The sequence below is a fragment of the Entelurus aequoreus genome, linkage group LG06 (assembly GCF_033978785.1).
Source record: "Entelurus aequoreus isolate RoL-2023_Sb linkage group LG06, RoL_Eaeq_v1.1, whole genome shotgun sequence".
NCBI classification, from domain to species: domain Eukaryota; kingdom Metazoa; phylum Chordata; class Actinopteri; order Syngnathiformes; family Syngnathidae; genus Entelurus; species Entelurus aequoreus.
In genome coordinates, this window is record NC_084736.1 from 43,742,286 (window position 1) to 43,765,354 (window position 23,069).

General features: G+C 38.3%; 1 protein-coding gene across 1 annotated transcript in view; it reads right to left on the reverse strand.

Annotated features, from left to right (window-relative positions):
• Nucleotides 1–23,069, reverse strand: part of LOC133652230 (transmembrane protein 8B-like) — a 194,468-nt gene that overhangs the window by 34,994 nt on the left and 136,405 nt on the right. The window contains exons 10-12 of the mRNA XM_062050745.1: nucleotides 17,677–17,819; nucleotides 7,655–7,833; nucleotides 1,372–1,518 (exon numbers count right to left, since the gene is read on the reverse strand). Of these exons, the coding sequence (XP_061906729.1) occupies nucleotides 1,372–1,518; nucleotides 7,655–7,833; nucleotides 17,677–17,819 (469 nt within the window). The remainder of the gene's footprint in view (nucleotides 1–1,371; nucleotides 1,519–7,654; nucleotides 7,834–17,676; nucleotides 17,820–23,069) is intronic.

Consider the following 23,069-nt stretch of genomic DNA (forward strand, 5'->3'; position numbering starts at 1 on the left):
ATGCAAATGTTAGCCAATTTGACCGCCGAACATCTCGGATTCATATAACTTGGTACTTTGCACATGCTCACTGTTAGCATACTAACGTTTGCTTTAGCAAGTTAACTTTCTTGATTTAGCTAATTTCACATGCGTACGCTTTATAGTCATTTGACTCGGTACTTGACACATTCTAACAGTTGACACATGCTAACTGTTAGCATGCCAGCGTTAGCGTTCTAGTACACTAACATTAGCATGCTAACATTGGCATTCAAACTTTTTCTGCCCCCTTTGTCAGCCGAACACCTCAGTCATACAACTTGGTACTTGACACAGTCTAACTGTTAGCATGCCAATGTTAGCATTGTAGCATATTACCGTTAGCCAATTTTACAGCCGAACATCTCAGAGTCATATTACTTGGTACTTTGCACATGCTCACTGTTAGCATACTTACGTTTGCTTAAGCATGTTAACTTTCTTGATTTAGCTAATTTCACATGCGTACGCTTTATAGTCACATGACTCGATACTTGACACATTCTTACTGTTGACACATGCTAACTGCTAGCATGCCAACGTTAGCAATCTAGCACACTAACATTAGCATGCAAACTTTTTCAGCCCCTTTTTTCAGCCGAACATCTCAGAGTCATATAACTTGGTACTTGGCACATGCTAACTGCTTACATTTGCATATAAACATGCTAACATAAGCTGTTTCTTTAGCTAAATTTACACGTGTACACTTCATAGATATATGACTTGACACATTTTAACTGTTAGCATGCTAATGATAGCATTTGAACATTATTATTATTTTTAAATTTGCCAACTTTTTTTAGCTAATTTTACCCCAGTACACTTCATAGACGTATGACTTGACACATTCTAACAGTTAGCATGCTGACGTTAGCATTTTAACATGCGAACATAAGTTTGACAACTTGTTTTAGATAATTTTACACGAGTACACATCATAGACATATGACTTGACACAAGCTAACTGTCAGCATGCTAACGTTAGCATTTTAACATTTTACATTTTTTAGCATTTTTAAGTTTCACAACTTTTTTTAGCTAGTTTTACATGCGTACACTTCATCGACGTATGACTTGACACATTTTAACTGTTAGCGTGCTAACATTAGCATTTTAACATGCGAAAATACATTTGACAAGTTTGTTTTAGCTAGTTTTACATGCGTATACTTCATAGTCATATGACTTGACACATTCTAACTGTTAGCATGCTAACGTTAGCATTTTAACAAGCGAACATACGTTTGACAACTTGTTTTTAGCTAATTTTACACACGTACACTTTATAGTCATATGACTTGACACATTCTACCTGTGGATTTCCCACTAGAATGAGTAAAAAGCTACCTGTTTGATGATGGACTTGAGCCTGGCCATGGCGATGACGGTGACCCACACGGACATGAGCGAGCCCAGGAAGTCGCAAAACTGCAGGACGTCGTACTCCATGATGCAAAAGACCACGATGCCCGGCTGGTCGCACGCGTGGTAGAACTGGTAGGAGACAAGAAAAGGTAGTGAGGTGAAGACCATGCGATAGCACAGTGAACATACCGTTTGACAGGGGTTTCAAACTCATTGAGGGCCACATTGTGTTTGACCTCAGAGGGCCGTTTCTAACAGGTCTATTTTTCTGGGCTATTAGCCCCTGCTTTTTTTCTTACGCTTTGAACCCTGCAGCTAATGAAACAGTGCGAGCTAACATCTTGGTGATGATAAAGGGTTTAAATGATAAAAAAATATTTCTCTTAAGAGTGTATAAATCCACTCCATCCCATTTTCATATTTTTGTTCATGATCGTTTATATATTTGCCTCTAAAACTTTCCAAAATACACCCAAATCTGCACTGTTTCAGGTAAACAAACAGTAGCCTAATGGGACTCTGGAACTGGCCTGGGCAAAATACGGCCAGCGGTCCACATGCTGCCCATTAAGATTTTCAATCCGGCCCGCCGGACGTCCGACATAATAATTATTTTAGACTTTAACATCAAAACAGTCGCCGCTATAGAACTATAGAAAGTATTTCAATGGTTGAAATCTGCGCTTTTGGGTGTTACAGGAGTTATTATGGTAATATATGTCACAGCAACTCAGACAAGAAACAAAGCAGAGTGAGCGGGGTTTGTTTTCAGAGCAGCCAGCCCCAAACGTGTGTGTCAGAAACAGATGCAGAAGCAGATTTTTACTACAAAGTTCTGCATAAAAGTGATAATATATATATATATATATATATATATATATATATATATATATATATATATATATATATATATATATATATATATATATATATATATATATATATATATATGTATATATATACATATATATATATATATATATATATATATGTATATATATATATATATATATATATATATATATATATATATATATATATATATATATATATATATATATATATATACACACGTATATATATATATATATATATATATATATATATATATATATATATATATATATATATATATATATATATATACACTACCGTTCAAAAGTTTGGGGTCACCCACAAAATTTTGTGGAATAGCCTTCATTTCTAAGAACAAGAATAGACTGTCAAGTTTCAGATGAAAGTTCTCTTTTTCTGGCCATTTTTGAGCGTTCAATTGATCTGAAACTTGACAGTCTAGTGTATATATATATATATATATATATATATATATATATATATATATATATATATATATATATATATATATATATATATATATATATATATATATATATATATATATATACACTACCGTTCAAAAGTTTGGGGTCACCCACAAAATTTTGTGGAATAGCCTTCATTTCTAAGAACAAGAATAGACTGTCAAGTTTCAGATGAAAGTTCTCTTTTTCTGGCCATTTTGAGCGTTCAATTGACCCCACAAATGTGATGCTCCAGAAACTCAATCTGCTCAAAGGAAGGTCAGTTTTGTAGCTTCTGTAACGAGCTAAACAGTTGTCAGATGTGTGAACATGATTGCACAAGGGTTTTCTAATCATCAATTAGCCTTCTGAGCCAATGAGCAAACACATTGTACCATTAGAACACTGGAGTGATAGTTGCTGGAAATGGGCCTCTATACACCTATGTAGATATTGCACCAAAAACCAGACATTTGCAGCTAGAATAGTCATTTACCACATTAGCAATGTATAGAGTGTATTTCTTTAAAGTTAAGATTAGTTTAAAGTTATCTTCATTGAAAAGTACAGTGCTTTTCCTTAAAAAATAAGGGCATTTCAATGTGACCCCAAACTTTTGAACGGTAGTATATACTGTATATATATATATATGTATATATATATATATATATATATATATATATATATATATATATATATATATATATATATATATATATATATATATATATATGTATATATATATATATATATATATATATAAATAAACTTTTGACCATATATATATATATATATATATATATATATATATATATATATATATATATATATATATATATATAAGTATATGGTAAAAACTTTATTGTATTGTGGCCAAAAAGCTCAATTTTATTTCATCTGACCACAGAACTTTCCTCCAGAAGGTCTTATCTTTGTCCATGGGGTATCAGATGAAACAAAAATGTAGCTGTTTGGCCACAATACCCAGCAATATGTTTGGAGAAGAAAAGGTGAGGCCTTTAATCCTAGGAACACCATCCCTACCGTCAAGCGTGGTGGTGGTAGTCATATGCTCTGGGCCTGTTTTGCTGCCAATGGAACTGGTGCTTTACAGAGAGTAAATGGGACAATGAAAAAGGAGGATTACCTCCAAATTCTTCAGGACAACCTAAAATCATCAGCCCGCAGGTTGGGTCTTGGGCGTAGTTGGGTGTTCCAACAGGACAATGACCCCAAACACACATCGAAAGTGGTAAAGGAATGGCTAAATCAGGCTAAAATTAAGGTTTTAGAATGGCCTTTCCCAAAGTCCTGACTAAAATGTGTGAACAATGCTGAAAAAACAAGTCTATGTCAGAAAACCAACACATTTAGCTGAATTGAGGGGCGGCGTGGCGAAGTTGGTAGAGTGGCCGTGCCAGAAATCGGAGGGTTGCTGGTTACTGGGGTTCAATCCCCACCTTCTACCATCCTAGTCACGTCCGTTGTGTCCTTGGGCAAGACACTTCACCCTTGCTCCTGATGGCTGCTGGTTAGCGCATGGCATGGCAGCTCCCGCCATCAGTGTGTGAATGTGTGTGTGAATGGGTGAATGTGGAAATACTGTCAAAGCGCTTTGAGTACCTTGAAGGTAGAAAAGCGCTATACAAGTATAACCCATTTGTCATTTATTTATAACTGCACCAATTTTGTCAAGAGGAGTGGTCAAAAATTCAACCAGAAGCTTGCCAGAAGCTTGTGGATGGCTATCAAAAGTGCCTTATTGCAGTTAAACTTGCCAAGGGACATATAAGCAAATATTAACATTGCTGTGTATATACTTTTGACCCAGCAGATTTGCTCACATTTTAAGTAGACCCATAATAAATTCATAAAAGAACCAAACTTCATGAATGTTTTTTGTGACCAACAAGTATGTGCTCCAATCACTATATCACAAAAAAATAAGCGTTGCAGAAATTATTGGAAACTCAAGACATGCTCCCCTCACCTCCCAGGGGGTGATCAAGGGTAATGGGTCAAATATATAAAATAATTTCGCCACACCTAGTGTGTGTGTGACAATCATTGGTATTTTAACAGCCATGACATTATGTTCTTTACAAGTGTATGTAAACTTTTGATCGCGACTGTGTGTGTATATATATATATATATATATATATACACACATATATATATATATATATATATATATATATATATATATATATATATATATATATATATATATATATATATATATATACACATATATATTAAAATATATATATATATTTATACATATATATTAAAATATATATTTGTGTATATATATATATATATATATATATATATACATATATATTTAGAAATATAAATACATATATATATATACATATATATATGTATTTATATTTCTAAATATATGTATATATATATATATACATATATTTAGAAATATAAATACATATATATATATATATATATATATATATATATATATATATATATATATATATATATATATATATATATATATATATATATATATATTTATATATATATATATTTATACATATATATTAAAATATATATATATATACATATATATTTAGAAATATAAATACATATATATATATATATATATATATATATATATATATATATATATATATATATATATATATATATATATATATATATATATATTTTTATAGAGAGAGATATATACTATAAAATATATACATATATATATATATATACATACATATACATACAGTATATATTAAGTTAAAGTTAAAGTACCAATGATTGTCACACACACACTAGGTGTGGTGAAATTTGTCCTCTGCATTTGACCCATCCCCTTGATCACCCCCTGGGTGGCGAGGGGAGCAGTGGGCAGCAGCGTAGTCGCGCCCGGGAATTATTTTTGGTGATTTAACCCCCAATTCCAACCCTTGATGCAGAGTGCCAAGTAGGGAGGTAATGGGTCCCATTTTTATAGTCTTTGGTATGACCCGCCGGGGTTGGGGACCTCTGGAGTAGGAAGAAGCACAGCTTATATCTATAGTTCGTTCACATCATAACTTGTACATTTTTACATTAAATTCACTTCCTGTTTGAAAGAAGCATACATCACAATTTCCAGTTTGTTCGAAAAGTAGTAGGAAGAAGCACAGTTTATTTAATCCTACCCCTTTTCTTTTACATAACAGTTGCTATAACTTTTGTTCACTTCCTGTTCTCAATTTCTTCTTCTTCTTCTCCATAAGTAATCAATATAAAAATAAATAAATAAATAAATAATACTCGGTGAAGTAAGTTACTTTTCATATGGTGAGATGAGTAAGATTATTTTGAAAATGAATGAATGGATGGATGAATAAATTCAGAATATTTATCATGGTTCTTCTTCTTTGTACATTTTAAGTACATTTTAAGTTTGAAGAGTTTCTTGAAGTGGATCATATTAGTACATTGTTTTATTGCTTTGCTTAATCCATTCCATCATTTAATTCCACATGCAGATATACTGAAGGTCTTAAGTGTTGTACGTGCGTACAAATGTTTTAAATTACATTTTTCTCTAAGATTATATTTCTCCTCTTTTTTTGAGAAGAATTGTTGTATATTTTTGGGTAGCAGGTTATAGTTTGCTTTGTGTATAATTTTAGCTGTTTGCAAATTCACTATGTTGTGTAATTTCAGTATCTTTGATTCAATAAATAAAGGGTTTGTATGTTCTCTATATCCAACATTATGTATTATTCTAACTGATCTTTTTTGTAACACCATTAATGAATGACGTGTACTTTTGTAGTTATTTCCCCATATTTCTACACAATAACTCAGATATGGTAACATAGCGAGCAGTAGAGAATATGAAGTGATTTTTGGTCTAGAACATGTTTTGCTTTATTCATTATTGACGTGTTTCTTGCTACTTTATGTTGTATATTATTTACATGAGTTTTCCAATATATTATCAATCATTATACCTAGAAATTTGGTTTCATTTACTCTTTCAATTTCTATTCCGTCTATTTGTATTTGTGTTTGACTTTCTCTTCTACTGTTACCAAATAGCATTATTTTAGTTTTACTGAGATTCAAAGATAGTCTGTTTTTGTCAAACCATCTTTTTAATTTATTAATTTCTTCTGTTATTATTTGTATTATCTTCTGTGTGTTCTCTCCTGAACAAAACACAGTTGTATCATCCTCAAATAATACTAACTTAAAATATTTTGTAACTTTACAAATGTCATTTAAATAGAGATTGAATAATTTAGGTCCTAGTATTGATCCCTGAGGTACACCACAAGATATATTTAGCGTTGTAGACGTGTGTTCGCCTAGCTTCACGTATTGCTTCCTGTTTGTTAAATAACTTCTTATCCAGTTTAAGACTAGCCCTCTGATGCCATATCGTTCTAGTTTTTTGATTAAAATATTGTGATTAATTGTGTCAAAATGCTTTAGTTAGATCCATAAACACTGCTGCCGCACATTTTTTACTATCTATTGCATTGGTAATTTCTTCTGTAATTTCAGTTAAAGCCATCGATGTTGAAACATTAGCTCTGTATCCATATTGGTTCTCTTCGAGTATTCTATTTTTGTTTGTGAAACTCTCTAAACTGTTATTGAACAGTTAAGGAGCGAATGTGTGGGGGGGAAATAATTATGAGTACAATCTTAAGCCGTGGAAACACTGGGATACAGCTGTGGTAGTAATAATATTTTTATGGTTATCATCACAGTTTTCTTCTTCTGTGGTATCACTACAAAAAAGTCTGACTTTTAAGGCACATTGAGAACATTTTGGAGGTTCCTCTACATATGCAAAAACCCTGTTGCTTTTTAGGAATATATTGTTTCCAATTCAAAGTGTGAAGGTCTTCGATATATAGGGAACTATTGATTGGCGTATCAAAACAAACAAGCGAAGGTCCCTGTGAACTTCCAAGTGCTCACTTACGGTGGAGAAGAACATGGTGAAGATGTAGACGGAGGCCTCCAGCAGGTAGTGGCTGCGCACGGCGATGACCACAGGCGGCACGAACATGAGGTTGCTGAGACACAGCAGGAGGGTGGAGAGCAGCTGGAAGCTGTAGGAGTAGGCCTCAGAGTTGTCTGTGCATCCCCAGCCTTCCCAGCCTGCCATGCACAGCAAACACACTCAGGAGAAAGGCTTTTGCTCTCTCTTTATACTCTATTATATAACACAACATACTCAATAGGGGTTTTCCAGTGAATCACATGTTTTATTTGTAACGATTCTTAATTGATTTAAAAATTACATTTAAATTTATAAAATCCTCTGTCTTGTCCAGCCACTCTATTAAATGTTTGCGTAGAATTTTATCAAACAAAACCAGTTTTCTTTTAAATAATAAATAAATTAATCACTGTGGTTTATCTACCTTACGGAGGAATGTAATTCATCGTAGAACTAGCACCCAATGTTATAAAAAAATTATTGATTTTAAATCGAGAATCGTTTTGAATTGAAAATGGATTCTATATCGAATTGTTAACCCCAAGAATAAAATCAAATGGTGCCCAAAGATTTTCATCATATCAGTGCCTCTCAAATATTTTCTGTTGCACCCCGGCCCCCTACTCTGAATAGTATATTTTGTCTATAGAATTGTTATAAGTACGCCTCTGCATAACACTGTATCAAAATTAAAGCAAAAAAAATATATACAGTATATACACATATATATACATATATATATATATATATATATATATATATATATATATATATATATATATATATATATATATATATATATATATATATATATATATATGGTGCAATATCTACATAGGTGTATAGAGGCCCATTTCCAGCAACTATCACTCCAGTGTTCTAATGGTACAATGTGTTTTCTCATTGGCTCAGAAGGTTAATTGATGATTAGAAAACCGTTGTGCAATCATGTTCATACATCTGAAAACAGTTTAGCTCGTTACAGAAGCTACAAAACTGACCTTCCTTTGAGCAGATTGAGTTTCTGGAGCATCACATTTGTGGGCTCAATTAAACGCTCAAAATGGCCAGAAAAAGAGAACTTTCATCTGAAACTCGACAGTTTATTCTTGTTCTTAGAAATGAAGGCTATTCCACAAAATTGTTTGGGTGACCCCAAACTTTTGAACGGTAGTGTATATATATATATATATGTATATATATATATATATATATATATATATATATATATATATATATATATATATATATATATATATATATATATATATATATATAGATATATATATATATATATATATATATATATATATATATATATATATATATATATATATATATATATATATATATATATATATATATATATATTTTATTATATATATAAATAAAAGAAATACTTGAATTTTAGTGTTCATTTATTTACACATATACACACACACGCACACAACACTCATCTACTCATTGTTGTACTTGAAAGTACAATGCTTTGTTAAGGGTTGAATTGTCCATCCTCTTTCTATTCTCTGTCACTATTTTTCTAACCATGCTGAACACCCTCTCTGATGATGCATTGCTGTGTGGCACGCACAAAAGTGCTTTCATCAAATGCACGAGAGTGTGGAATCTTCCATCTCTCCCTAGCATGGCCCAAAACCGGTCAATCCTTTGTCGGGAGAAAATCTCTGTTGGGAGGTTGTCGGGAGAGGCGCTGAATATCGGGATTCTCCCGCTAAAAACGGGAGGGTTGGCAAGTATGACATATGGACAACCTTATGTTTGAACATGGTGTTCGTTATGGACAATCTGTGACGGGCACAAAAGTCCAATAACAAAACACCACTCGGGTTCAGATCCGGACGGCCATTCTTCCCAATCAGGTTTCACTGTCGTTGCCAACATGAGCATTGAAGTCCCCCAGTAGAACGAGGGAATCACCCGGGGGAGCACTCTCAAGTACTCCCTCGAGTGAATCCAAAAAGGGTGAGTACTCTGAGCTGCGGTTTGGCGCATAAGCGCAAACCACAGTCAGGCCCCGTCCCCCCACCCGAAGGCGGAGGGAAGCTACCCTCTCGTCCACCGGGTTGAACTCCAACGTGCAGGCTCTGAGCCGGGGGTTAACAAGAATTGCCACCCCAACCCGTCGCCTCTCACTGCCGGCAACGCCAGAGTGAAAGAGAGTCCAGCCTCTCTCAAGAGAACTGGTTCCAGAGCCCTTGCTGTGCGTCGAAGTGAGTCCGACTATATCTAGCCGGAACTTCTCCACCTCGCGCACTAGCTCAGGCTCCTTCCCCCCCAGCGAGGTGACGTTCCACATCCAAAGAGCTAGCTTCTGTAGCCGAGGATTGGACCGCCAAGTGCCCTGCCTTCGGCTGCCGCCCAAGCTCACATCGCACCCGACCTCTATGGCCCCTGCTATGGGTGGTGAGCCCATTGGAGGGGGGACCCACGTTGCCTCTTCGGGCTGTGCCCGGCCGGGCCCCATGGGGACAGGCCCAGCCACCAGGCGCTCGCCATCGTGCCCCACCTCCGGGCCTGGCTCCAGAGGGGGGCCCCTGTGACCCACGTCCGGGCGAGGGAAATCTGGGTCCTTCGTTTGTATTTTTCATAGAGGTCTTTGAGCTGCTCTTTGTCTGATCCCCCTCACCTAGGACCAGTTTATCTTGGGAGACCCTACCAGGGGGCATAAAGCCCCCAGACAACATAGCTCCTAGGTAAATTGGGACATGTAAACTCCTCTACCACGATAAGGTGGCAGCTCAGAGAGGAGTATATATATATATATATATATATATATATATATATATATATATATATATATATATATATATATATATAGGTCAATTTACAACAAACTTTAATAACATGTTTAGTCTGTAACAGAAACATGTCTATGAATGTTCTCATACATCCAGTAACCCAATGTACTCAATAGGGGTTTTCCAATGAATCGCATTTTTTATTTGTAACAATTCTTAATAGATAAAAAAAAATCGATTTAAAAAATTTAATTAAAATTTAAAAAATCCTCCGTCGTTTCCAGCCACTTTATTAAATGTTTGGGTAGAATTTTACCAGACAAAACCTGTTTTCTTTTAAGTAATAAAGACATTTATCACAGTGGTTTATCAATCTTATGGTATGTATATAAAGATAAATACTGTACTTAAATATCTGCTTGACTTATGATTACAAAACAAATTATCAATAAAATTGTAGACTGTAAACTTGACAATAGATTTATGGTTAAATTCTGAGTTTGTTACTGTAAAATCAACTTTGGTACATTTTTTTTTCATATACAGTAAGACCCTAAAACATTAAAAAACAAACAAAAAAAAACATTGAAACAACACGATTTTACAGTAAAAAAAACTGTTGAATTTTACTGCTAAAAACAGTGGTATTGTTTCTCCATTCCATTCCATTTACTCCATGTTTTTATATGCAGTAAAAAAAATGTAAAATTTTTTTGCAGCTTTTGCAAAAAATTGTATTTCTTAATGTATTATATATACATGTATATTCATATATTACTCATTGTTAAAAGCGGCCCTCTGAGGGCAACCATAACTGCCGTGTGGCCCTCAATGAAAACTAGTTTGACACCCCCGATACAATTGAATGGTGTTCAAACATTCACCGCCCCAATACTCAATTCGCATCATATCAGTGCCTCTCAATTATTTTCTGAATAGTATAATTAGTCTATAGAATTGTTATAAGTACGCCTCTGCATAACACTGTATCCGTATCCAACGCCAGCACTTCATTAAAGGATTTAAAGGACTCAAAAGAATCCAAGGACACCACAGGACTCCAAGAACATCATAGGACTTTAAAGGCCCTCTCCATCCGAGAGGAGGATGTACGCCGGCAGTTCTTGAAGCAAAGAACTCCGGCTTATTAGTGATTCCCAGAGCCCAAAAAAAGTCTGCGGGCTATAGAGCGTTTTCTATTCGGGCTCCAATACTATGGAATGCCCTCCCGGTAAAAGTTAGAGATGCTACCTCAGTAGAAGCATTTAAGTCTCACCTTAAAACTCATTTGTATACTCTAGCCTTTAAATAGACTCCCTTTTTAGACCAGTTGATCTGCCGTTTCTTTTTTTTTCTTTTCTACTCTGCTCCCAACCCGGGGTGGACCGCTAGCCTGTCCATCGGATGGGGACATCTCTACGCTGCTGACCCGTCTCCGCTCGGGATGGTTCCTGCTGGCCCCACTATGGACTGGACTTTCGCTGATGTGTTGGACTTTCACAATATTATGTCATACCCACTCGACATCCATTGCTTTCGGTCTCCCCTAGAGTGGGGGGGGGCGGGGGGGGGGGTTACCCACATATGTGGTCCTCTCCAAGGTTTCTCATAGTCATTCACATTGACGTCCCACTGGGGTGAGTTTTCCTTGCCCGTATGTGGGCTCTGTACCGAGGATGTCGTTGTGGCTTGTACAGCCCTTTGAGACACTTGTGATTTAGAGCTATATAAATAAACATTGATTGATTGATTGATTGAATACGCGAAAGGCCCCCGGGCCGGATGGTGTCTCCCCCTTCACTCTCAGACACTGTGCGGATCACCTGGCTCCTGTCTTCACTGACATTTTTAACACCTCTCTGGAGCTATGCCGCGTGCCGTCCTGCTTTAGGACCTACACCATTGTCCCTGTCCCCAAGAAAGCACGGATCACAGGACTTAATGACTACAGGCCGGTTGTGCTGACGTCTGTGGTCATGAAGTCCTTTGAGCGCTTGGTCCTGCCCCACCTCAAGGGCATCACCGCCCCCCTCCTGGACCCACTGCAGTTCGCCTACAGAGCCAACAGGTCTGTGGATGATGCAGTGAACCTGGCCCTCCACTTCATCCTGGAGCATCTGGACTCCCCAGGAACCTACGCTAGGATCCTATTTGTGGACATCAGCTCTGCCTTCAACACTATCCTCCCTGGACTGCTACGAGACAAGCTCTACCAGCTCAGCGTGCCCGAGTCCCTCTGTAGTTGGATCAATGACTTCCTGACAGACCGAAGACAGCACGTGCGTCTGGGGAAGATTGTCTCGGACAGTCGAACCACGAACACTGGTACTCCTCAGGGCTGTGTACTCTCCCTGTTTACAAACTGCTGCACCTCGAGTCACTAGTCCGTAAAACTGCTCAAGTTTGCGAATGACACTACCCTCATCGGGCTCATCTCGGATGGCGATGAGACCACCTACAGGAGAGAGGTGGACCGGCTGGCGTCGTTGTGCAGCCTCAACAACCTGGAGCTGAACGCCCAGAAAACAGTGGAGATGATCATGGACTTGAGGAAAGTCACAGCCCCACCATCCCCCCTCACCCTGTTTGACTCTCCCACCCCGTCTCCATTGTGGACTCCTTCCATATTTTGGGCACCACCATCACCCAAGACCTCAAGTGGGAGCCGACCATCAGCTCCCTCATCAAGAAGGCCCAGCAGAGGATGTACTTCCTGCAGCTGCTGAGGAAACTTAAGGTGCCGACCGAGATGCTGGTGTAGTTTTACTCAGCCATCATCGAGTCCATCCTCACCTCCTCCATCACCGTGTGGTTCCCCGGTGCCACAGACCAGGATGAGCATCGACTGCAGTGCATCGTACGTGCTGCTGAGAAGGTGATTGGCTACAAGCTCCCATCCCTCCAGGACTTGTTCTCCTTCAGGACCAGGAGGCGTGTGGGTCGGATCACAGCTGACTCTTCTCACCCTGGACACAAACTATTCTCCCCTTCCCCTCAGGCAGGAGACTACGGTCCATCCAGACCCACACCTCCCGCCACCTTTGATTGATTGATTGAGACTTTTATTAGTAGGTTGCACAGTGAAGTACATATTCCGTACCTGAACAGTTTTTTCCCCTCGGCCATCAGGCACATGAACAATAACTCCTAACAGTAGCTCCTTTGAATTCCTTCTAAGTCTATAACAATATCTGATAGCTCAGTTACAGCTCTTGTTAGTACCAAATCTGTGTTGTATGTGTTTTATGTTGCACGATTGCACCAAGAAAAATTCCTAGTTTGTGAACCCGTTCTCAAACAATGGCAATAAAGCTATTCTGATTCTGATTCTGATTCTGATCTTTATCAAAATTAAAGCAAACAAAAAAGAAAAAAATATAGATCAATTTACAACAAACAAACTTGAATAACATTGTTTTTTTAGTCTGTAACAGAAACACGTCTATGAATGTTCTCATTCATCCAGTTCGTTGTCATCTCATGGCGTTCAATCGATCGCAACTGGAGTGTCTGGTTTGTCTTAGAAGACGTTTGGCCTCTCATCCGAGTAGACTTCATCAGTTCATGCACATAGACTTAGATTGGTGGCTCTGACCTCCTTCCCTCCTCAACAACACCTAGGAGTTGAACTTTGCTTGCACTGCCTGCAGAGCGGCTCCAGGCCTATAGACACAAAAACACTACACCCTGGACAATGGGCATATGCACACACACTTCCACCCCACTCCACACCTTCACCATCGTTTGAGTCACCTTAGGGGCAATGGACGGCTGAGTAGCGCTTATACAGCAGCAGCCCGCCTCCGTAGCTCCCACTCCCTCCCCTCTGTTGCAAGATTTGTTGATTCTTTGTAACATGTTTATGTGTGCTATGGCTATGAGGTTTTTTTTCCTTGGCCTCAGTCTGGACCCCCTCCCTGGAGTCCAGCCTATGACTGAATATTTTTTTACTCTAAAATTAAATAAACAATAAATAATAATAAATTCTAATTGATTAACAACATTATTTCAATATATAACATTAGCACGATATTTAAAACACTTTAACCCAGTTCATCTCAAACAGTGTGACCGTGGGAACACACAGTATTATGCTTGGAACCCCGCTTCGAAAAAGCTGTGTGCTACAAAACATGCTCACTGTAGCCATCAATCCTGACTTTTTCATTTTGATTATAAAAAACAGCTCAAATTGTTTTATTCATTTTTGTTCTGTAGGTTAAAGTGTTGTATATATTGTGCTCCTGAGTTAATGTTGCTATTTATGGAATTTTATTATTTCATATTTCAGTATCAAACAATTTAAGTTGGTCAAAATATGTTTAAAGTTTAAATAAGGATGTACCCTTTTTTGTTGTTAATTTCAGGCAAATTGATGCACTTTAAATATTTTCTCTTACAGACTAAAACACAGTGTTCATAAGGATACAATATTATGCAGAGGTGTACTTATAACAAAAATACAGACGGAAGATATCCTTTATATGTGTGGTGGGGGGGAAATGTTTTCTTCTTCCTAAGAGGGGCGTAACAGAAAATAATTGGGAAGCACTGCTTCAACCTTCAAAACACAAATGAACAAAATAGTTTGTGCTGATTTGTTTTAGCTACGATGACGACGTTTTGTCATGCGCAGCTTTTCGAAGTTTGAAGCATGATACCGCATGATACCGCATGATACTGATAAAGCACGTTACCCGGGGACATGGCATTGCACTGTGCCCCACCCACATTTAAAGAAAGACCATCGAAGGCAGACCTGGGCAAATTAAGGCCCGGGGGCCGCATGCGGCCCTTTAAGACAGTGTTTTTCAACCACTATGCCGTGAGATACAGTCTGGTGTGCCGTGGGAGATTATCTAAATTCACCTATTTGGGTTAAAAATATTTTTTGCAAACCAGTTATTATAGTCTGCAAATGATGTGTTGTTGTTGAGTGTCGGTGCTGTCTAAAGCTCAGCAGAGTAACCGTGTAATACTCTTCCATATCAGTAGGTGGCAGCCGGTAGCTAATTGCTTTGTAGATGTCGGAAACAGCGGGAGGCAGTGTGCAGGTAAAAAGGTGTCTAATGCTTAAACCAAAAATAAACAAAAGGTGAGTGCCCCTAAAAAAAGGCATTGAAGCTTAGGGAAGGCTATGCAGAACGAAACTAAAACTGAACTGGCTACAAAGTAAACAAAAACAGAATGCTGCTCGACAGCAAATACTTACTGTGGAACAAAGACGGCGTCCACAATGTACATCCGAACATGACATGACAATCAACAATGTCCCCACAAAGAAGGATAAAAACAACTGAAATATTCTTGATATGCTAAAACAAAGTAGATGTGGGAAATATCGCTCAAAGGAAGACATGAAACTCCTACAGGAAAATACAAAAAAAATAGGAGCGCAAGACAAGAACTAAAACATTACACACAGGAAAACAGCAAAAAATACAAAATAAGTCAGGGCGTGATGTGACAGGTGATGACAGTGCACCTACTTTGAGACAAGAGCTATGTTGATGCATGGTTGGTTATGGTTTAAAGTCATATCCAACATCTTTTTACTGTCACCTGAGTTTCGTTTTTTAGTGATTTCTGCTGGTGGTGTGCCTCTGGATATTTTCAATGCAGAAAATGTGCCTTGGCTCAAAAAAGGTTGAAAACCACTGCTTTAAGCTTTTCAATCTGGCCCGCCAGACATTCCCAAATATTTTTTTTAGATTTTTAAGATGGAAACTGTAGCCGCCATGATGATGTGCAGTGATGTTTTCTAATGACTGTAAATCTTGAACTATACAAAGTATTTCAATGGTTGGAATCTGCGCTTTTGCATGATGTGGTAGTTACTATGGTAATCTAATTAGTTACTATGGTAATATAATTAGTTACTATGGTAATCTACGTCACAGCAGCTCAGGCGAGGCACCAAGCAGTGTGGGTGGGGAGCGTTTCCACAGAGTGTTTCCAAAGAGGCCAGCCTGAAATGCGGGTGTCAGGGACAGACGCGGAAGATTTTTACGACAAAGTTTTAAAGCTTAGTGATATATCAGATGTATCAGATTGTAGGTGGGTTCTTTTTACCCTTTGCATTCATGTTTCGCTGTTTTTGTTGCATTTTTGTAAAATATGTCAAGGGAGAGGGGGTGTGACCTTCATATGTTGTCAATATTCAGTGTTTTATCCTTCATAGTTAATATTGTAAATCCCACATTCTTTATTTTCATGTACATTCTGGGTGTCTCATTCAGTAAAAAAAATTTAAAATTCCATTCTGTTTTTTAAGGCGGTCTGTCATAACGTTTTTAGCATTCAGACATTATTGTGAGGTTTTGTATTAGTTACTAAAAATAGATATACCGGCCCCCAGACACATTTTTTTCTCTAAATTTGGCCACCCCGAGTAAAAATAATTGCCCAGGCCTGTTCTAAAGCAGCAGAAGTTGACTCCATTCGTGTCACCCTCATTCTTTTATAGCGCTTTTGTTGAATAAATGATCTATCTTCCATCAGTTGTTCCTTGTCACCAAACACGTCTTTTCTGCAAAGCAGCATGCAGTTGTTTATCCCGTGCCATCGAGCCTCCTGGTGAGAGCGCCTGAATCGGATCCAGATCGCGAGGCAAATTGGATAAGACGGCGTGAATGAAATATTTGTGAGCACGATTGAATGGAGACTTTAATGCCGGGGGCAGGAGCCGCCGATATGAGGAATTTAATAGCTCTGATAACACAGCAATCAAAGCAGGATTTTTTAATCTTTTTTTTAATCCGCAAAGGGCAAGCTTTGTTTAGCTTTATAAGCTCATATTTTATTAAAGACTTATTCGCGATTAACAGCCTGTTTTATTGTTCTTTCCAAATTGCTGGAATCAAAAGATTAACATCAGTCCAGCCTATGACCCAAGTCCATAAATTTAATCACCATGTTGTCATATCAGTTTTGGAAAAGGGCCTGTTTACCTTCCTTTGCTGCTGTGCTGTCTTGATTAAGACAATAAAAAAGACTTTGCAGTAAAAGTACCATGCAGAAACTTGGAAAAAAAATATTTTTCCGATGAATAATAACTGGCAATCGGCACAAAACACATTTCCCAGTTATTTTCCACACAGATAAATGAAAAGTCCTAGTGAGTATTTTTTTTTGTTTTTTTACTCTGTTTGGTGAATGCGAAAAAAGTAATCAAAAGAAGGCCGAATTTGAATAACATGGACTGAGGGGGGAAGGGTTTTAAAGGTGAAATGTGATTGTTACCTGCTTTGCATTCACAGGCAGCATACAGGTAGTTGTTGGTGCGCAGCAGCTTGCACTGTCCGTACGTGCCACAGTCGTTGATGCATGGAGTCAGGTACGCGCGCATGTACACCTCCGCAGTGATGTTGGCGCACGCCTCCAAACTGGAACAGACACACGAGTCAAAAGGTTAACATACCAGTATTTACTAGGGTTGTACGGTATACCGGTACTAGAATAGTATTGCGGTACTAATTAATTAAAAACTGTACTATACTTTGTTTGAAAAGTACCGTTTCCCAATTTAAAAAATAATAATTTTATAACGGGCATGACGGCGCGTCGTCACATCATGACATTGCTGGTTTTACGAGCAGAGGAGCATGTTCGGCAGTGCACACACACAGAGTACTTACAAGCACACACAGTGTGTAGACAAAAAAGGGAGAACGGACACATTTTGGTCTAAAAACTAAAGATAAAGGTGAAGTTATAACACTGTAACGCCCTTAGGAAGAGGTACTTTAAGACATGGCTAGCTAGCCAGCAGCTAACATCTATCCGCAGTCGGCAGTGTTTTGGCTACTTCTAAATCACTAATCCTCGCCTTCATGGTGACAAATAAAGTAAGTTTCTTACAAGTATCATCCCTGCAGGACGAGGAATAGCTAAACATGCTTCACTACACACCCTAGGAGGATACAATAGCTCACCGGCGTCACCGCTAACAAAAGATAGTGTTCCTGAATGTAAACAAATGCCATGGGTGAATCTACACCTGACATCCACTGTAATGATACCAAGTACAATAGCGTATTTAGTCGATACTACTATAATTACATCGATATTTTTCATTGTCACAAAATCTTTTTTCCTTTTTTTAAATGTATATGTTTATAAACTCAGGAAATATATCCCTGGACACATGAGGACTTTAAATATGACCAATGTATGATCCTGTAACTACTTGGTATCGGATCGATACCTACATTTGTAGTATCATCCAAAACTAATGTAAAGTATCCAAACAACAGAAGAATAAGTGATTATTACATTTTAACAGAAGTGTAGATAGAACATGTTGAAAGAGAAAGTAAGCAGATATTAACAGTTAATGAATAATAATTTTTAAATGATACATTTTTACAGTTTGTCCCTCATAATGTTGACAAAATAATAGATAAATGACACAATATGTTACTGCATTCGTCAGCAGACTAATTAGGAGTCTTTGTTTGTTTACTTATTACTAAAATACAAATGTTCACTATTTTATTTAAGGACAAAATTGCAATAAGAAACATATGTTTAATGTACCATAAGATTTTTTGTTAAAATAAAGCCAATAATGCCATTTTTGTGGTATCCTTTATTTAGAAAAGTATCTAAATATATTTTGGTACTGGTACCTACAACCCTAGTATGTACATACAGCAGGGAAGTTACTTTCAAATGTTTTGGGGAGCTCGTTTCCAGAAAGCTAAGGACCAGACTTCTCCTTTCCCTATTAGGCTTATTTTGTATGTTCAGAAGAATCAACGTCCTCTACAGTAGACATTTGATTTTGGTATGTTTATGTTGTCAGAGTTACACAAGCTGTTTTTTCAGGACCTTCTGCAAAGATCATCTCTATGGCGGCACTAGTGTTTTAAGAACCTGCTGCAAAAATGTGAGTCTCTCACAAGTTTGTTTAACTGAACTTGCAGTTGCCCAAATGATGAAAAAGAGAGGACCGAAGACGGAACCTTGAGGAACACCACTAGTATAACTAAAGAAGTTGAACAATTGACTACCTACTGGATCTGAAGGAAAACCAGCCACAGCAACACCTTAGTTCCAGAATGGAAAGGACTTAAAGAGGTGCCTTGAGGAACACCTCAGTTATATAAATCACAAGTTTGGACCCCGGTGTTCTATGTTTGCTAGCAAGGTTAAAATGTCAATGCATGGATCTGTTACGATCCATGCATTGACACCCTTAACTTTAACTTAACTCATAGTTAAAGTTAAATTAATTGGGTCCAGGTTTCACTATACCAGTGTTCCTTAAAGGCCTACTGAAACCCACTACTACCGACCACGCAGTCTGATAGTTTATATATCAATGATGAAATCTTAACATTGCAACACATGCCAATACGGCCGGGTTAACTTATAAAGTGCAATTTTAAATTTCCCGCCACACTTCCGGTTAAAAACGTTTTATTATGCTGACGTATGCGTGTGACATCACGAGGGCAAGGGAAGTATTCGGAGCCCGTAGAAAAAGCTCTGTTTTCATTTCATAATTCCACAGTATCCTGGACATCTGTGTTGGTGAATCTTTTGCAATTTGTTTAATGAACAATGGAGGCTGCAAAGAAGAACGTTGTAGGTGGGATCGATCGGTGTATTAGCGGCTAAGTACAATACTTACAGCAACACAACAAGGACTACTTACTTAGCAGACGCCTAGCCGATGCTAGCCGCCAAACCCACGGATGAAGTCCTTCGTCGCGCCGTCGATCGCTGGAACGCAGGTGAGCACGGCTGTTGATGGGAAGATGAGGGCTGGCTGGCGTAGGTGGAGCGCTAATGTTTTTATCATAGTTCTGTGAGGTCCGGTTGCTAAGTTTCTAAATTAGCCTTAGCGTCGTTAGCAACAGCATTGTTAAGCTTTACCAGGCTGAGAATATTTAACCGTGTAGTTACATGTACATGGTTTAATAGTATTGTTGATCTTCTGTCTATCCTTTCAGTCAGGGATTTATTTATTTTGTTTCTATCTGCATTTGAGACAGATGCTATCACGTTAGCTCATGCTACAGAGCTTCGTCGATAATGGGTGTCCTTCGTCGCGCCGTCGATCGCTGGAACGCAGGTGAGCACGGCTGTTGATGTAAAGTGTAGTTACATGTACATGGTTTAATAGTATTGTTGATCTTCTGTCTATCCTTCCAGTCAGGGGTTTATTTCTTTTGTTTCTATCTTCATTTGAGAACGATGCTATCACGTTAGCTCAGTAGCTAAGTGTGTCACCGATGTATTGTCGTGGAGATAAAAGTCACTTTGAATGTCCATTTCGCGTGCTCGACTCTCATTTTCAAGAGGATATAGTATCCGAGGTGGTTTAAAATACAAATCCGTGATCCACAATAGAAAAAGGAGAGAGTGTGGAATCCAATGAGCCAGCTTGTACCTAAGTTACGGTCAGAGCGAAAAAAGATACGTCCATCACTGCATCTCTAGTCCTTCATTATAACGTTCCTCATCCACAAATCTTTCATCCTCGCTCAAATTAATGGGGTAATCGTCGCTTTGTCGCTCCGAATCTCTCTCGCTCCATTGTAAACAAAGGAAAATTGTGAGGAATATTACCTCCTGTGACGTCACGCTACTTCCGGTACAGGCAAGGCTTTTTTTATCAGCGAGCAAAAGTTGCGAACTTTATCGTCGATTTTCTCTACTAAATCCTTTCAGCAAAAATATGGCAATATCGCGAAATGATCAAGTATGACACATAGAATGGATCTGTTATTCCCGTTTAAATAAATAAAAATCATTTCAGTAGGCCTTTAACAATAGGGCAGGGGCCCATAGTTGGGCTGCAAGCGCCCTCTAGAGGACAGCCAAAAAATATCTGTTTCTCAGCTGTGGTCCGTATGGGCCTCAGTTGCAATACACTTTTCCACCACTAGTGGCAGTAATGACAATGTCAAACAAGTCTGGGGCTTAAGTCATAGAGAAGTTTCTTAAGCAGAAACTAACTGGAAAATCAAAGCATGCTGGGGCCATTTTGATATTTTTTATTTTCAAAACCAAAACAATATATACATTTTTTTTCCTTTAAGGCTCCCCTCGAGTTGGTCCCGGGTCACAAAAATGTTAAAAAAAAGTAATTTGATTTTCTTTTTATTTATTTATTATTGAACCACTAAATGAACTTCTGGTCAATATGTCGATATAAAGAATTTTTAAATTATATTTTTAAATGTTTTATGCCCTTTTTGTCAAAACCCTGTTATTTATGTCATAACCCAAAACTATGCAATGTTTTCTTCCCTCAAAAAATTGTAAGTGGAATATTTCATGTGAAGTATTGGAGCCTCAAATAGGTCAAGAATTCATAACAACATTTATTTTGATTCATTATTATTTTTTGAGCAATGACAGTTTAAAAAAAATCCCACAAAAATTATTGGGGATCCAAAAGAGCCCCATTCATAAAAGCGTTAAAAATAAAAGATTTTTTGTTTTGTTTTACATACAACCCTTTAGTGTCAGAATTGCTACTGACAGTTTGGTTATGATCGGGGTTTCCTTTGTTTATAATCACTTCCTGTCCTGGTGCTCTTCTTTTGTCAGTGTTTCCGGTTTGGTCTCTGTGTTTTTGAAGCACCTTTACTTTCTGTACCATGTTTTGTCAGCACACCTGTTTCTCATTTAATTAGTTCTATTTAGTCCCACCTGAGTCTCTCCTTCAGCGCTGGATCATTGTTCCTCTAAAACTGATGCTGAGTGTGCTGTTTCTGTTAGTTCTCTGCTTCCTTAAAGGTAGTTGGTGCCTGTGGAGACGGTAATCCTAGAACCCGTTGGTGGACACCGGCGGTGAGGGATGCCGTCAAGCTGAAGAAGGAGTCCTATCGGGTTCTTTTGGCTCATAGGACTCCTGAGGCAGCAAACAGGTACCGACAGGCCAAGCGGTGTGCAGCTTTAGTGGTCGCGGAGGCAAAAACTCGGACATGGGAGGAGTTCGGGGAAGCCATTGTAAACGACTTCCGGACGGCTTCGAAGTGATTCTGGACCACCATCCGCCGCCTCAGGAAGGGGAAGCAGTGCACTATCAACACCGTGTATGGTGAGGATGGTGTTCTGCTGACCTCAACTGCGGATGTTGTGGATCGGTGGAGGGAATAATTCGAAGACCTCCTCAATCCCACCAACACGTCTTCCTATGAGGAAGCAGCGCTTGGGGAATCTGTGGTGGGCTCTCCTATTTCTAGGGCTGAGGTTGCTGAGGTAGTTAAAAAGCTCCTCGGTGGCAAGGCCCCGGGGGTAGAAGAGATCCGCCCGGAGTTCCTTAAGGCTCTGGATGCTGTGGGGCTGTCTTGGTTGACAAGACTCTGCAGCATCGCGTGGACATCGGGGGTGGTACCTCTGGATTGGCAGACCGGGGTGGTGGTTCTTCTCTTTAAGAAGGGGAACCGGAGGGTGTGTTCTAACTATTGTGGGATCACACTCCTCAGCCTTCCCGGTAAGGTATATTCAGGTGTACTGGAGAGGAGGCTACGCCAGATAGTCGAACCTCGGATTCAGGACGAACAGTGTGGTTTTCGTCCTGGTTGTGGAACTGTGGACCAGCGCTATACTCTCGGCAGGGTCCTTGAGGGTGCATGGGAGTTTCCCCAACCAGTCTACATGTGCTTTGTGGACTT